This window comes from Lipotes vexillifer, unplaced genomic scaffold (assembly GCF_000442215.2).
Source record: "Lipotes vexillifer unplaced genomic scaffold, Lipotes_vexillifer_v1.1 scaffold110, whole genome shotgun sequence".
Classification (NCBI taxonomy): Eukaryota; Metazoa; Chordata; class Mammalia; order Artiodactyla; family Lipotidae; genus Lipotes; species Lipotes vexillifer.
In genome coordinates this window covers 1,384,062-1,400,383 of record NW_006791887.1, presented here as the reverse complement: position 1 = coordinate 1,400,383, position 16,322 = coordinate 1,384,062, and the positions used below count along the sequence as shown (strand labels likewise).

General features: G+C 50.8%; 1 protein-coding gene across 1 annotated transcript; it reads right to left on the bottom strand.

Moving 5' to 3' along the window:
- Positions 1-2,730: 2,730 nt before the first annotated feature.
- Positions 2,731-9,956, bottom strand: SPINK4 (serine peptidase inhibitor Kazal type 4). The gene is given in 5 exon segments (XM_007464945.1): positions 2,731-2,774; positions 3,034-3,035; positions 4,215-4,327; positions 5,173-5,213; positions 9,896-9,956. Coding segments are annotated over 5 exon segments (261 nt in total).
- Positions 9,957-16,322: the final 6,366 nt, after the last annotated feature.

The following is a 16,322-nucleotide window of genomic DNA, read 5'->3' as shown; positions in this document are numbered from 1 at the left end:
GGAAAGAGTACGCCTCAGTTGCCCACTTGCCCATAACATGATCAGTCCTGCTGCAGGGGAACAAATGGGGCTCTGTGATCCCACAAACATCCTTCGGCCTCACAGAGTTGGAAGAATTTGCCCACACATTTTCTGTTCAGTCAATTATTTCTGCTTATCCTTCAAGGCACAGCTTAAAGTTTATCCCCTTGAGCTTCCCTGGTGGCGCAGTGGTTGAGAGTCCGCCTGCTGATGCAGGGGATGTGGGTTCCTGCCCCGGTCCGGGAAGATCCCACATGCTGCAGAGCGGCTGGGCCCATGAGCCATGGCCGCTGAGCCTGCGCGTCCGGAGCCTGTGCTCTGCTACGGGAGAGGCCACACAGTGAGAGGCCCGCGTACCGCAAAAAAAAAAAAGTTTATCCCCTCTGAGAAGCCCTTCTTCATCTGGTAGTCAGGACTCTTAGTTGAAAATACCACAAACCTATTCCAGAGAGATTGTTGAAATAGAAATTTTGTTGGTAGGATGTTATCTCATGTAACTTTGGGAAGTTCAAGGGCAGTTGGGCTTCAGGAACACAAATGCTGCCTGAAATTTCTCTCTGTATCTCATTGCATGTCACTACCAGAGAGGAACTGCCTCTGTTTCCTTCTTTTCTTTTCTTTTCTTTTCTTTTCTTTTCTTTTCTTTTCTTTCTTTCTTTCTTTTTCTCTTTCTCTTTCTTTTTCTTTCTTCCTTCCTTCCTTCCTTCCTTTTTTTCTTTCTTTCTTTCTTCTTTCTCTTTCTTATCTTTATTGGAGTAGAATTGCTTTACATTGGTGTGTGTTTTCTTATTTCTGATTTGAAAAATCTGGAGAATAATCTTCTGGCCAATCAGCAGTGGCCATGGCATCAGGGTCACATGCCATAGACAGGCCTTTGGGGCCCACACTTACATTTCAGGGTGGTTCCCAGAGACAGGGCCACAGTTTCCACATCTGTAAAGTAGGGAATTAGGTCTTTCTTTCTGTGTGGTGTTCTGGCACATTGCTCAGGCTTAACCTTTGTGATTCCTCATCATGTGAGTGGAAGCCTGGGAGGGGAGGGTCACTGAGGAGAAGCTTGGCTGAGCTCTGCCACTTGGGTCTAAGAGGGGCTTCCCACTTAGGGCAGAGACTTAGATGTCACCAATATCCACTCTTCCTACACTAAGTGAACTACTACTTTGCAGCTTAATACGTGGCCAACCAGATAAAATAATATTTCCCAGTCTTTTTGCACTAGCATGGCCAAGAGACTACATTTTAGCCAATGGGTTGTGTGTACATCTTAGGGAAGCATCGTCAGATGCAGTAGAGTGCCCCTTCCCCCTCTCTGTGGGCTAAGTGTAGACATGATGGTTGGAATTGAAGCGGCTATTTGGACATTGGGGCGGAAACTGATAAGGATAGCAGAGTATAATATAAAAGGAACACGAAGTTAGCATACTACATAGGTCTGTGTGTGAGAGAAATTAACTTCTATCTGTTTAAGCCACTGTTATTTCAGCTTTTTGATCTCTCACAGCCAGACTTAATCCTATACCAACCCTATGCAGGTGGGAAACAAGTTTCTATTGTCAATAGCCATAGAAGGGCCTTACAGGTCACCTCTCAGTCCCTGCTACCTGCAGACCTATCAGCAACAATTGCTGCCCAGGTTCCCATTTCAGTGGTCCAGGGAATGCTGGTTCCTGTCCTCCCTGCCCCCACTTTCCTCCCAGTGTGTATTTTCCCTCCGAGCATTTCCTGCTCCAGCTGCCTGCCCTGGAGCAGGAATCTGAGTCTGTGTGACCCTGCTGCCGCCTGCCAGGCCCCTCTCCACACTCTTCTGCCCACCACCTCCACCACTACCAAAAGGCTCCTGTAAGCTTTGGCCACGAGCGGGTATCTGACATATACCACAGGCTGGGATCTCTGTCTATGGTGGGATTTCCCAATGCTACATGTCCCTGTGGGCCATTGTGTGAATGCCTGTGAGCTGTGTGTGTCCAATGTCAACATATTTAACAACCAGTCAGAATGGACGTTCACCAAAAGAGCAGAGCAGGGTCTGGACATGATCCTGCTATGGTGGCCAGGGTGCAGGGGAACACTCAAGGGCTTGGGGCAGCACCTGTTGTCAACAATTACAGACCTGGTTCAGTATTGTAATAAGCAGTCAGATGTATGATGAATACCACCTGAATATCAGCCATGATAGTGTTGACATGGGGGAGTGTGTGTGTGTGTGTGTGTGTGTGTGTGTGTGTGTGTGTGTGTGTGAGAGAGAGAGAGATTTGGGGTGCTGGTACAGCCCAGGGAGAAAACTGTGAGGGGTGTGGGACCAAAGGCTGTTCAAGGCTGGGCCTTGCAGTGGCAGAGGGTACAGATTTCAGTTAGGTTCTTGACCTCAGTGACAGGCCAGGCTGGGGCACACAGGAGCACTGCATAGAGCCCTGGGGACAGGGACTGACTCTCAGAGTCCTGACCCCCTCGAGAAGGCAGAAGATGCCTGGGACCTCTAGGGGAACATGTGACAGGGTTGAGGAGCATCAGAGTGATGGAGAGGACATCAGATTCAGAGTAGGGAGGATGGCAAAATTACCCCCTATGCCAGCCTCCTCCCCAGGATCCCCAAAGACACTGACCTGCTTGGCCAGGTTGTGCTGAATCTTTTATTTCATGTCACATCCTCTCCATGCCCACCATGGTTCTCCAGCCTGAAGCTTCATGGCTCAAGGGGCTCCTGTGGGGTTAGCATTTGCCATCGTTCACGATCTGGATGTCCTGTCTTTTTTCTAGGATCACAGCAGACATGGATGAGGCCACCTCCTCAGGAACCGTAATGTACCCTTCAGGAACCCTGGCCCAGTCCAGACCCCCTGCTGAGCTCTGCCCACCCACCCAGTGTACAGTGCGGGGGAGGTCCCAGGGCTCCCTGGGCATATCCTTCTACAGCTTTTCCCTCTGTACACCCTCGCCCGGGGCAGTTTCAGCTTCCTGGGCTTTCAACCACCTCTGCATGCTGTTGGCCGCAAATCTTTCTCTGGCCTGGACCTCTGTCTTAGACTCCAGGCCTGTTCATGTGATTGTCCATTGTACATTGCCACTGGGATGTCCCAGAGGCTCCACTGTCCACGAACATCATCGCCCCACAAACCTGCCACACACCCCCTGCCCCCCGCCACATGGCACCACCAGCCACCCAAGCCTACAAGTTAGAAACCAGCATGTTGCTCTTGCTTCCTTCCTGCCTGTCAACCCCTCACATCCAATCTCACAGCTTGTCGATTCTACGCCCAGTGTAACCATGAGTCTTTAATTATCATGATCGTTTTCCAAGTTAGGACAGTGTCCGTCTGTCTAGAATATTGCAGCTTCCAAAGACTCTTCTCTTCTGTGTTCTCACTTATCTCTGGCCGGCTCAAGGTCTTATGAATGAAGAAATGAGACCAAATAGGAGATCCGATGTACCAAGGTCATGTTCCGGCCCTGCTTGCTCTAGACTCATTTCTTGCCTCTCCCCCATTCTCCTTTAAATGAGAATGTACTCCAGCATACCCACCTTCTTATATTTCCTCAAATACAAACTTTCTTTCCCTTCTAGATCTTTCCAAACTCATTTCTCTACTTGGAATTACTTTCCCTTGTTTCTTCTTTTTCCCTACCTAATTTCTACTTATCCCTCAGGGCTGAGCTGAGGTTTCACCTCCCCTGGGAAGTCTTCCCTGCCTTGTCCTTGCCTGGTACCCACAGTACCCTGTGCGCCCCCATCTGGGCCTTTAGCATTCTGTGCTGCCGTTGGCTGACCTTCAGCTTGGCTTCCCCCTTAGACTGACTGTTTGCCCCAGGAGCCGGTAATGCTGTCTAGCTTATTATGCCCTGTTGTATCCCCAGTGCCCGGCACACAGTAGGTGTTCAATAAATAATTGTTGGCTGGAGGAATAAATGAACAAATAAGGTCACCTAGTCAGTCGGGGGCAGAACAAGGAAAATAGCCCAGAGTTTCTACCCGAACCCTGAACCCCCAACCAGTGGGCTTTCTGCTTGGAACCATGTGCCTTCTTTTGATTTATACTTGCACTCACTCTGTTATGGGCAAATGTTGGAGGACTCTTCCCAGGCCAAGTGTGAGTGAAGGAAGAAGCAGGTCAAGTCCTGCTCCTTTCAGACTCATATGCACCACAGATGGGGCCCACCCAAGCCAACCCAGGGGAAGGTGGGGGGGGTGGACTTACATGCGAGCCAAGCAGAGCTTGCATTCACTGTCATACGTGACCCTGTCAGTGCCACAGACCGGGTCATATATCTAGGGGCAGACTGGAGATTCTGCCATGTGCTCACAGATGGGCTGTGGAAGAGAGGAAGGGGGAGGCGCTCAGGGATTCGGAGGCAGAGAGGAGGGACCTGGGGGCTCTGCCTGCAGCCAGGTGGGGATCTCCATGGAGGAGCCAGATTCAAGAAGGCCCCAGTGTGGGTCCAAAGAGCATGAAACCAACCACTCAGGGCCCTTTGGCACATTTGCTTATGTGTGTGTACACGACCGTGGACCGTGGGTGTGTACGTAAGTGTGTACCTATATCTGCTGAGCCCAAGTATGTGGGCATCCAGGTGAATGCCTGTCTTTATGGGCTCACACACTCCTCACGGGGTCTAATAGAACCCTGCTGCTGGTCCTATTGAGGACCCCGGGAGACGGAACCACCCATCATTCCTAGGAGGCCCCGCCTCCCTGGGGGCTCCTGAACTCACCCTGGCCGCATGACCTATCAGGCCCCTAGTATGAGAAGGCTGGAGAAATGGGACTTAATTGAAGCTCAGTCTGAAAGGGTTTCAAGCCAGCCCTGAGGTCAGGTCAGAATTGGGTCAGGACTAGGATTGGGGTCTGGGGTAGGGATAGGGTGAGGGGGGCAGTGCCCTGCAGCAGTGAAGGCCCCACGCCCGAGAGACCTGAACTCTGCACTGATTAGCCGTGAATCTTTGGCGGAGTGGGTGGGCCTGCTCAGCCTGGAAGGGCTAACCTGGGGAGCATGCAGGCTCAGGAGGCCACCCTGGCCACTGCGGAGCCATTGAAGGTGTATGAGCAGGAGTGTAAAGAAGACCCCCGGTTTCCCAGCATGGATGAGAGGCCTCCCCTCTGCAGAAGGAAGGCCAGATCAGCAGCCCTGAGGCCAGAACTGCAAGCAGCTGCCTTACCATTCTTGAGAAGATGAACTTTGCTGCCGACACTGACACTTCTGAAAGGCAAAGAAGCAAGAATTAGGTGATACTGGCTCTAGGCCCCAGGTCCAGGGGCCTGAGGACAGCTTCTTTGGGGCATCTGTCCAGCCACCACCCAATCTGGAATTCCTCAAGGAAAGGTAGTGAGTCACCAGACAGGGGCTCCCAGAAAGCTCATGTGACCTTGTATTATAAGAACTGAGACAGAAAGTCTAGAATTAGGGAGATGAAAGTCCAGCCTGTTCGTTATTAGTTAGGTCCCACTGGGATTGTTATGTTCCATACAATAGCAATGAAAATAATTCAGTTACTGTGTACCAGGCCATGACAACACGTGACCTTGACTGCTATTCACAGCTTTCTCAAGCCTGTGTAACAGGCGGGAGAGGAAGCAGTGGTCTGTGACCCCCAGAGATACTCCAGGAGTATAGGCTGCTCACAGCAGAGTCCTTTCCTGGGAATTACCCTCAGAGAATGGAGTTGCCTTGCCCAAGGTCGCGTTCCCTACCCAGAAACAGCTCGCATCCAATGTCAGGGTGATGTGGGTACAATGGTCTGAACTCCTCTCTACTCAGAATGATGCTAATGGGCCATCCCAGCTCTACCACATCACAGTCACATCCCTCATCCCTCATAGGTGTTACCCCGTGAGCACTCCCCAGAGTCTGCTTCCCGGGGAACTTGACCAACTTATGAAAGAGGCTCACAGGTAAAGCAACACAGTTCGTTAAGGGCAGAGCTTGGATTTGCACATGGATCTGTCACTCCACATATGCAGTCATGCCCCATGGCCCCTCGAGGTCTGGACGAACTTCTTACAGGACATGAGCAAATTGTGATGTGACTGGCAAGCCTGACGGGTGGATGAGGGAACGGGAGCTGTATTTAAGACCACAGGTGTAAGGAAAGGTATCCATGTAAACTGAAGAAGGGCAGGCTGCTTCCTGAAGTCTCTGAAGGGCTGTCATGGGACCATGGGAGAGATGAGCTCTTCTCAGCCTCACAGGGCAGAGCTCATCTGCGTGAGGAGGCTGCAAAGAAGCAGGTGTGGGTTCCAGAATTTTCTCTCAGTGGGAGCTATGCCTTAATGAAGGAGGCTGTCTCCAGAAGTGGAGAGCTCTATCCCTAGAGGTGGGCGAGGCGCTGTGGTTTTAGCTTTTCCTGGAGATGCTATTACAAGAGATTTCCAAGGCAGAGAGGAAGAAGGGAACCAAAACTGACCTCTGATGCACTGTTGAAGTGTCAACATGCAAATCTACCCTGTCACCACACTGCTCAAAACCCTTCCATGTCATAATCACCCAAACTGCAAATTATCCAAATGTCCATCAACAGGCGAATGGATAAACTGTGATACACATGTACAGTACAATACAACTCAACAATGAAAACAAGCCAATAGGGCTTCCCTGGTGGTGCAGTGGTTAAGAATCAGCCTGCCAGTGCAGGGGACACGGGTTCGAGCCCTGGTCCGGGAAGATCCCACATGCCACGGAGCATCTAAGCCCGTGCGCCTAGAGCCCGTGCTCCACAACAAGAGAAGCCACCACAGCGAGAAGCCCGCGCACCGCAACAAAGAGTAGCTGCAACTAGAGAAAGCCTGCGTGCAGCAACAAAGACCCAACGAAGCCAAAAATAAATAAATAAATAAATAAATTTTAAAAAACCCAACAATCCAATAACATAACATGCAACACCATGGCTGAATCTCAAAAACACTCCTAAGAAGCCAGACACAAACGACTCCACACTGTATGGTTTCATCTGTGTGACATTCTAGAGCAGGCAAACTAATGTATGGTGGAAAAAAGTCAGAGCTGTGGTTACCTCTGGGGCAGGGGTGGGGTAGGGGCAGGGATTGACTGACATGAAGGAAATTTCTGGAGTGATGGAACTGTTCTGTATCTTGGTAAGGATCTGGGTTACACAGGTATATGCCTCATCAAAACTCATTGAATAGGGGCTTCCCTGGTGGCGCCGTGGTTGAGAGTCCGCCTGCCGATGCAGGGGACACGGGTTCGTGCCCTGGTCCGGGAAAATCCCACATGCTGTGGGTGGGGGGGACGACGCCCCCCCAGCCGATGCAGGGGACGCAGGTTTGTGCCCCGGTCCGGGAAGATTCCACATGCCGCACAGCGGCTGGGTCTATGAGCCATGGCCGCTGAGCCTGCACGTCCGGAGCCTGTGCTCCGCAACGGGAGAGGCCACAACAGGGAGAGGCCCCGGTACTGCAAAAAAAAAAAAAAAACCTCATTGAATAGGATTCATTGAGTGATAAGACTTGTGCCTTTCATGGTGCATAATTGTTAGCGGGGGAGAAAAAGCATTAAAAAAAAAATAAAGCCCTTCCAAGGCTCCCTGTCGTGACCACTAAGCCTCTTCATCTTACGTTTAGGGCACCGCATGAGCTGAGCCCAAACTTCCCCTGGGCTCACTTCCTCGTACACCTCCCCATGCCCCTGCGCCCCCGCCATTCCTCTCTGCTCACTCTTCTGGAACAAGCTCTGTGTTGGCTTATGCTGGTCCCTCTGCCTGAAATGTCCTTATTCTTCTCCTCCTGTTGACTCAGACCCTCCTCTCAAGACGCAGACCACCTCCCAGTGAAGTATTCCCTGATATCCCCCAGGGCTTCCTGAGCAGGCCTGGACTTAGGCTTCTGTTTTAGTCCCTTTGGGCTGCTATAACAAAAATAGCATAAACTGGGTGGCTTATCAACAAACGTTTATTACCCATACTTTTGGAGACTGGAAGTCTAAGGCCATGGTGCCGGCAAACTTGGTGTCTGGCAAGAACCCTCTTCCTGGTTAGTAGTCGGTGCCTTCTCACTGTGTCCTCACGTGGTGAAGGGCTGAAGGAGCTCTCTGGGGCCTCGTTTATAAGGGCACCGATCCCATTCATGTGGACTCTGGCTTCATGACCTAATCACCCCACAAAGGTCCCACCACCCAATACTATCACCTTGGGAGTTAGAATCTCAACATATGAATTTGGGGGGCCACAAACAGCTAGACCCTAGTAGCTTCTTTCACACCACCGTGTGCTCACCCACTCACCGGGTCACTCTTGCCTTCCGACGGACCTGAGCGCCTTGGGGTTCCTTTGTCTCTGCCTCCAAGTGGCAATGCCCTTCACACAGTGAGTGTCTAGGATTTGACCACTAATGTGCATTGTGGGGGAGAAGTTCAGAACCCTGTGGTGTCAGAGTTTCTTCCTGGATGATGTGGAAAGTTGCATTTACCCCCAGACTGCCCTTGACCTTGGCCCAGTGTGCCCCTTCCTCACACAGCCCAGGCAGGAATCTGCAATGGGCAAAAGAACTCTCTTTAGGGCAGCCTCTTCAGTGTTCCCAACAAGAGAGCTGCTGAGGGAATGGATGCCAGGCTGGGAGTAAGCAGGCTGTGCCAGGCCAGAGTCTGCAGACCCATTCTCTATTGTGTCAGCTCCTAGTCTATGTCCCCAGCTGGGGAAATGGGTTTTAGACTGGCCATGAGGCCAATGTCCCTGGGGTCCTGCTGGGCTTTGCTCTGTAACATCATGACTTTGCCCAGGTGTGTCCTAAATAGTCTCCCTGCTTACCCTTTTAGTCTGTTCTCAACTTAGCAACCAGAGCAAACCTTTTAACACATAACTCTGCTCATTACACTTCAGTGTCTCCCATTTCACTCAAAGGAAAAGCCATGCCCTCACATTGACCTCCAATGCCTTACCCAATATAGTTCCCAGTTGCCTGTATCATCTCTTCTCCTATCTCTCTGCACCCTGCCCCTCACTCTCTTCTAGCCCCGCTGGCCTCCTTGCCGTACCTCAAACGCTCCAGACATGCTCCTACCTCAGGGCCTTTGCACTGCCTGTTCCCTCTGCCTGGAACCCACTTCTCTTAGATACCCCCATGGCTCACTCCTCTGCCTCCTTCAAGCTTTGCTCAAACATCAGCCTCTCAGAGAGAACTCCTCCGATTTAACATTGCAACCCCCTCTCAATCCCCATCACCCTGCCCGGTATTTTTTTCCTTAGGCTTTATCACCTTCTAACATACTGTTTAACATACATTGCACCTATCTTGTTTATTGTTGGTTCCCCTCCCTCAGACCCCACTGGATTTAAAGACGTATCAGGACAGTTCTTTTTCTGGGGTGCTCACTGATAAGTTCTAAGGGCTCAGAACAATGCCTGATACCCAGCAGGTGCAAGACTGCAGAGGCGCCCTAGGCCCTGAGCAGGCCCCACTCCTGCGGGCATGTGTGTAGCCCAGGGCGAGGGCTCCTTTGTGCTCACAAGGCTGCTCTCAGCCCCACAACCACAGCCTGTCAGAGCAGATGGGAGCTCAGAGGACCCAGGCCAAGCTTTCTTCAGCACCCACCACCCTACAGCCACCAGACTTGCCTATCTTCCCAGAGATAAGACTTCTCCCTTCTGCCTCCCCAATCTCTAGCCCAGTAGTTGCTCAGTGCAGCTTTGAACTAGAACAACCTCCTACTTTATAGCTGGAGAAACAGAGGCCCCAAGAGGGGAGGGGACTTTTGCAATTCTGGGACAGAGTTAGGATTTGAACCCAGGTTTCTTTTCTCCTAGCCCAGGGTGCAGAAAGAAGGTATATGCAGAAAACCAAGGCCTTAGAGGGTGCTCCAGGCCCTGCCTCTGCTCCACGCAAACTCACCTACCAACGCCAAGCCAGAGAATCCAGGCTCTGCCTACCCACCCCTGTCCACAAGGAAGAGGGCAGCCAAGGCCAGGGTGACCACCCACAGGGGGACAGTCATGCTGATCCTGGGCTGACGTGGCCTGAGTGAGCTGGGGCCTGGGCCAGGGACGATAGGGGCCTGTTTATAGTGCTGATCCCCACCCTTATCTTACCTGAGGCCAGATGGAGAGGCCGGAGGTGTCACCTGTCTGCACCTTGGCATCTAGAAAGGGTTTGTTCTCTGCAGAGACGCTGAGCTTGTGGTGGCCTGGGCCGGGGGCTGGGTCTATGGCCAGCAGATTTTGGAAGAGAGAAAAAGTTTGGACAACTTGCAAAGCTGACTCCAGACTGAGGGCTGAAGCAAGAGGCAGAGGGAAACAAGTAGAAAGAGGAAGACAGGGGCTTCCCTGGTGGCGCAGTGGTTAAGAATCCGCCTGCCAATGCAGGGAACACGGGTTTGAGCCCTGGTCGGGGAAGATCCCATGTGCCATGGAGCAACCAAGCCTGTGCGCCACAACTACTGAGCCTGTGCTCTAGAGACCACGTGCCACAACTACTGAAGCCTGCGCTCCTAGAGCCCGTGCTCCGCAACCAGAGAAGCCACTGCAATGAGATGCCTGCGCACTGCAACAAAGAGTAGCCCCTGCTCACCGCAACTAGAGAGAAAGCCTGTGCACAGCAACGAAGACCCAACACAGGCAAAAATAAATAAATAAAATAAATAAATTTATTTTTTAAAAAAAAAGAGGAAAACCAAGAGAGACTAATTCAGAGAGACTGAAACAGAGATATCAAAAAGAAAACAAAAAAGCAGCAATTGGAAGGTGGTCGGAGTTAGAGAAAAGGGGCTGGAGTCATGGGTTCCTTGGCCAGTGCTGATACTAACCCACTTCGTGAGCTCAGAAAAGCTGCTTTTGTTAAACTGGACCTCAGTTTACCCACCATAAAATGGGGAAGATAATTCTGGCTCTGTCTCCCTCCTAGGGCTGCTGTGAAGATGAGAGGTGGTGATAGCAGATGGGAAAACACTTTGCAGAGTATGAAATAAGGTATACATATAAATAGAAATTATTCTTTTCATTTATTTTTATTTCTTTTTTTGCACCATGAAGAGGGTGCAACTGACAGAGGAAAAAAAAGTAAAATAAAACATATTGTAAGGAAGATGCCCTCATGCTTTGCATGTAGTCTGTGTCCTTTTACATTTAAATGGGTTAAATACAGATGAGATTCTGTTCAGGAAAAATCAATATCTAGGGGACTTCCTTGGTGGCGCAGTGTTTTAGAATCTGCCTGCCTGCCAATGTAGGGGACACGGGTTCGAGCCCCGGTGCAGGAAGATCCCACATGCCGCAGAGCAACTAAGCCCGTGAGCCACAGCTACTGAAGCCTGCATGCCTAGATCCCGTGCTCCGCAACAAGAGAAGCCACCGCAACGAGAAGCCCGCGCACCGCAACAAAGAGTAGCCCCCGCTCGCCTCAACTAGAGAAAAGCCCGTGCACGGCAACGAAGACCCAACACACCCAAAATTAATTAATTAATTTTAAAATAAGAATTTAAAAAAGAAAAATCAGTATCTAAAACTTCCCCTTACTTATACAGGTATATGACTAAGATATTTGGTTATCTGTTTTCAAAGAATTTTTTTTAATTAATTAATTTATTTTTGGCTGCATTTGCTGTGCACAGGCCCTCTCCAGCTGCGGCAGGTGGGAGCCACTCTTCGCTGCTGTGCGCGGGCCTCTCACTGCGGCGGCCTCTCCCGTTGCGGAGCACGGGCTCCAGGCGCGCAGGCCTCAGGAGTCGTGGCCCGTGGGCCCAGGAGCTGTGGCTCGTGGGCTCCAGAGCGCAAGCCCAGCAGTTGTAGCGCACGGGCCCAGCCGCTCCGCAGCACATGGGATCCTCCGGGACCAGGGCCGGAACCCCTGTGTCCTGCATTGGCAGGCTGATTCCCAACCACTGCACCACCAGGGAAGCCCCAAAGAATTTCTGATTGTAAAGAGAATAACAAAATTTTATTTACATATGCATTTCTCTAATTCGTTTAGATCTGTGATTTTCAGCTCCATCTGCAGATAAATTTCCCTGGGGAGAACTTTAAACTACAGATGCTGAGCCCTACTCTGAAATATTTGAATCAGTGTTTTGTTTTTTTAAAAAAAACCTTTTTACTTTGAATGATTTCAAGCCTACGAATAGGTTGTAAAAATAGTTAAATGAATTAATGGGAAGGATTCTTGTTCAAGAATAGCCCCTTTGGGGGCCACAGGCAGCCAGACAATCACCCTCACAGGCTGATAGAAGCCTGGGATCTACAGCCAAGTCTACCTGAGGTCCATAACTCAGCGTTGAGATCCTCCTGCCCCTTCTCAGGAATGACTCTGAGGTGGAAGGACAAGTGGCAGATGTCCTTCCATTGCCCAACTGGGCAGAGCAAATATTTAACCATGATTTCCTGTCCTAAGGTAAGAATGCCATCTCATAAAGGAAGGGGAATTTTAAAGGTCATCTAGGTTCTCTCTCCTCTTCCACTCAGACCTTCCTACAGCAGCCCCACCAAGAAGTCATTCATCCTCCAGTGATGGGGAGAAGTTTCACTGTTGGATGGGTTTTTCCTTAAGGTTTGATTTCTTTTAATATTTTTAGTGAGGTATAGATGATGTAGAATGTTATATAAGATTCAGGTGTACGACATAGTGATTCACAATTTTTAAAGTCTATACTCCACTTATAATTATTATAAAATGTTGGCTATATTCTCTGTGCTGTACAATATATCCCTGTAGCTTTTATTTTATCCACAGTAGTTTGTACCTCTTAAACCCCTACCCCTTTCAAGTCCCTCCCCGCTTCCCTCTCCCCACTGGTAACCACTAGTTTGTTCTCTATATCTGTGAGTCAGTTTCTGTTTTGTTATGTTTATTAGTTTGTTTTATTTTTTAGATTCCACATATAAGTGATATCACACAGTATTTGTCTTCATTGTTGGATGGTTTTGAACGGAGCCCTTCCTCACACAAGAGATCTGCTTCCCTGTCTAGCCTCCTGTACCTGCATGAACCCCAGATAAGCACCTCCAGGCTGAGCAGGTCCAGCCCCTTGCCTGCCCCCACCCTTGCTTTTGTTTTTTTTGGCTGCGCGGCATGCGGGATCCTAGTTCCCCAACCGGGATCGAACGAGTGCCCCCTGCAGTGGAAGCGTGGAGTCTCAACCACTGGACCACAAGGGAAGTCCCCCCACCCTTGCATATGATGAAGCTCCTGGGTCTCTCAGCATTTCTCACCTGGTCCCCAGGTCTGTCTGCCAGTGTCCCAGGTTAGAGTGAGAAGGGGACAGAATGGAGCAAAGGAACTTGTCACCTCCCTTGTTTTGGACCTTAGACCTCTATGGTTGTGGCAGGAATGGCTGCTAATGGTTTTAGCTGTTCAAGGGAACAGAAAGCTTGAATTCTGCATCCTCCAAAGTCCAGAGTAAAATCAAGGGCAGCCTGTGGGCTGCCAAGCCCACCTACCATTCCCCGCTGCCCAAGGTCTCTTGCCTCAGACAAACACCTCCTAGATTCACTCACAGTAACAAACTTCCTAATCCATCCTCCCACCAAAGTGTGAGCCTGACTCTTATATCCAACTGCTATTGGACAACATCCCTGTGGATGTTAATGTATCCAAATAAACCTCATTCATTAATTCGAAATTCACCCATTCATTCAACAAGAGTTTAATGAGCAACTAGGTGCCCAGCTCCATGCTGAGTGTTTGGATACAGCAGGGAATAAGTCAGACACAGTTCCTGCCCTCAAGGAGCTTGTGGTTAAGTGAGTGATTGGTACTAAATGAGCAGCGGAACTGTATCATCACTGTTGGGATAAGTCCCATGAATGAGACACACTCAGTGCTTTAGGAGGATCCAAGACTGACCTATCCATCTGGGAAATCAGAGGAGGCCACAGGGTGAGTGGGTGGGGCAGGCTGTAGCAGAGTGGAACAGTGTTGCAGGCAGAGGGAACAGAATGTATAAAAGCCCTGAGGCAGGAAGAAGCTTGTCACATCCAGGGAACAGAGAGACCAGTGTAGCCAAGGTGACGTCAGTGAATAGAGAGGGGCATGAGACGAGCCTGGAATGGTCAGGGGGGCCAAATCACTGGCCCCAACTTTCCAGCTGTGGAATCTGAGAGCCAAGCCTGCGGCCTTCTTTGCTTTTCCACTGAGTGTATAGGTTCTGCTTCCTCGATAGCTCTTGACGCTGTCCCTCTCCACCCAATGCCATACCCTGGGCCTGGCCACCCTCATCTCTGACCTAGACTATCTTTGGCTACCTCAGTAGTCTCCTAGCTCATATCCCTGCCTCCTCACCTGCCACTACAAACCACTGCACACAGCGGCCAGGACGAGCTTCCTAACATGCAAATTGGACCAAGTCACCCCTGCCCAAAGTGCTGTAATGCTGCCCCCTGCCAGCAGGACAAAGCCCAGGCTCCTCAGCTTGTTGTTCAAGGCCCTTCAGCCTCTGATTCCAACCTACATTTTCAGCCTCATCTTTGCCCAGCCCCACGCTCGACCTACACTTCTTCAGTTCTACTGAACCCTTTGCATGATTTATTCTCTCTGCCGGCAGTGCCGGGTCTCCCATCTCTATCCCCCTCAGCCCCATCTTATAAAAACCAGCTCAAATATCCCCCTCTTTTGAAACCTTTCCTATTGCCCTCCACCAGCCTGGGCAAGGTCACTGCTGTCCTCCTGAATGCCCCCCTCCCAATGCCCCTCCTTCCTCCATCAGTCTTTGCCCTGTGCTCTTGTGGCATTTGTTTGTCCACCTTGCTCATAAAGCTCTCTGGGTGCCCAGTCCTGGGCCTGGCACACAGTAGGTGCCCAGTAAATACTGAGTAACAGTTCCAAGAGGGGGCAGAAGACAGTGGGTCCAAGGACAGAGATGGTCCCAGCTTTGGAAAAGAGGGAGCAGTGGAATGAAGGCAATTGCTATCCCCACTGGTCCCTCCATGCTCCTGGGAGGTCGTGAGAACCCTAGAGAGCCCGCTGACACATGCCAGACCCCAGGTGGCACAGCATGGGTCAGAGTGCCTGGTGCGTCTCTGGCAAAGGGGCTGTCTCCCTCCAGCCTGAGCCAACCCCTCCCTCATTACCTTCCTGCTCTAGCTTCTCTGGGATGTAGAGAGGTACAAGGAGAGAGTTCTGGACCTTGAACTCTCCTTGTACCTCTCTGCATCCCAGAGATCTGAGTTTGTTCATTCCTTCAACAAATATGTATTAAGTGCCTACTATATTTCATGCACTATTCTAGTCACCAGGAATTCAGCTGTGAATAAGGTGGAGAAAGTCCCTGCCTTCCATGGGCTTATATTCTAGTGGAGTGACAGACAACAAAGAAATACAAAATGAGCACATGATATGTTATACAGAAGAGAAATTATGGTGTAAGGGGAGAATGTGACAGAAGGGGAGGAGGCTGCTTTTAGATAATGACGTGTGAGCAAGAAGGAAATGGTCCTGCAGAGATCTGGGGAAAGAGCCTGCCAAGCGAAGGAATGGCAAGTGCAAAGGCCCTGGGACAGGAGTGAGCTTGGCATCCTCAGGAAGTAAGCATCAAGGAGGCCATTGTGGCTGGAGTGGAGTGACCAAAGAAGTGAGTGCCAGGAGGGGAGGGCCAGCTCGTACTTAGGTCTCAGCACAGCCACCAACTTATTGGATGAACTTGGGTGCCTCCCTTCCTCTCTTTGGGCCTATGCATGTGTTCCCATCTGAGAAATGGGCCCGCTGATATGTACCACCACCAGCCTGACTCCCAGGGCAGCTGTGAGGGCCCTGATGAGGAGAGTATGAAGGGAGATGTGTGCAGCCACTGTGATGCCAAGGAAGTGCCTTGAGTGGGGATTCCTGGGAGCAGAGCCGAGGCCAAGCCCTAAAAGCCCTGGGCACCTACACAAGTGCTGGGATCAACACAGTAAGGACAGAACTGGGTTCAGGCAGGGAGCTGGTGATTCCTCCATCTCCTGCTCCAGGTCAGAGTGAAGGCCTGGGACATGCACACTGGCTGAGCTGACACACCCCAGCCTCACCCAGCAGACTTCACCCCGACTACTGAGACTTGGACTGGCGCACAGCTTTTCTAGGAATACAGCCCCTCCTTGATGATGGCAACCCAGGATCCATTAGGTCTGAGTCATGAGCCCTGCTGATGGGTGGTGGGGACAGAGGCCTTGTTTGGCTTAAGGTGAATAAACCGAACTCAGTCAGGTCTTGGGCCTGCCAGATGGCATGGCCAACACAGCCAGCTTGTCCCTGGACCGTCTTACCTCAAAACTCAAAATGCAGCTGGAAAACTAAGGGTGTGATGACCAAGCCTGGGTGAGATGGAAGGCAGGTTAATGAAATGGGTGTGGGCACCCACTCCAGGGAGGCCTGGTCTGGACACAGCCAGCTCCACAAC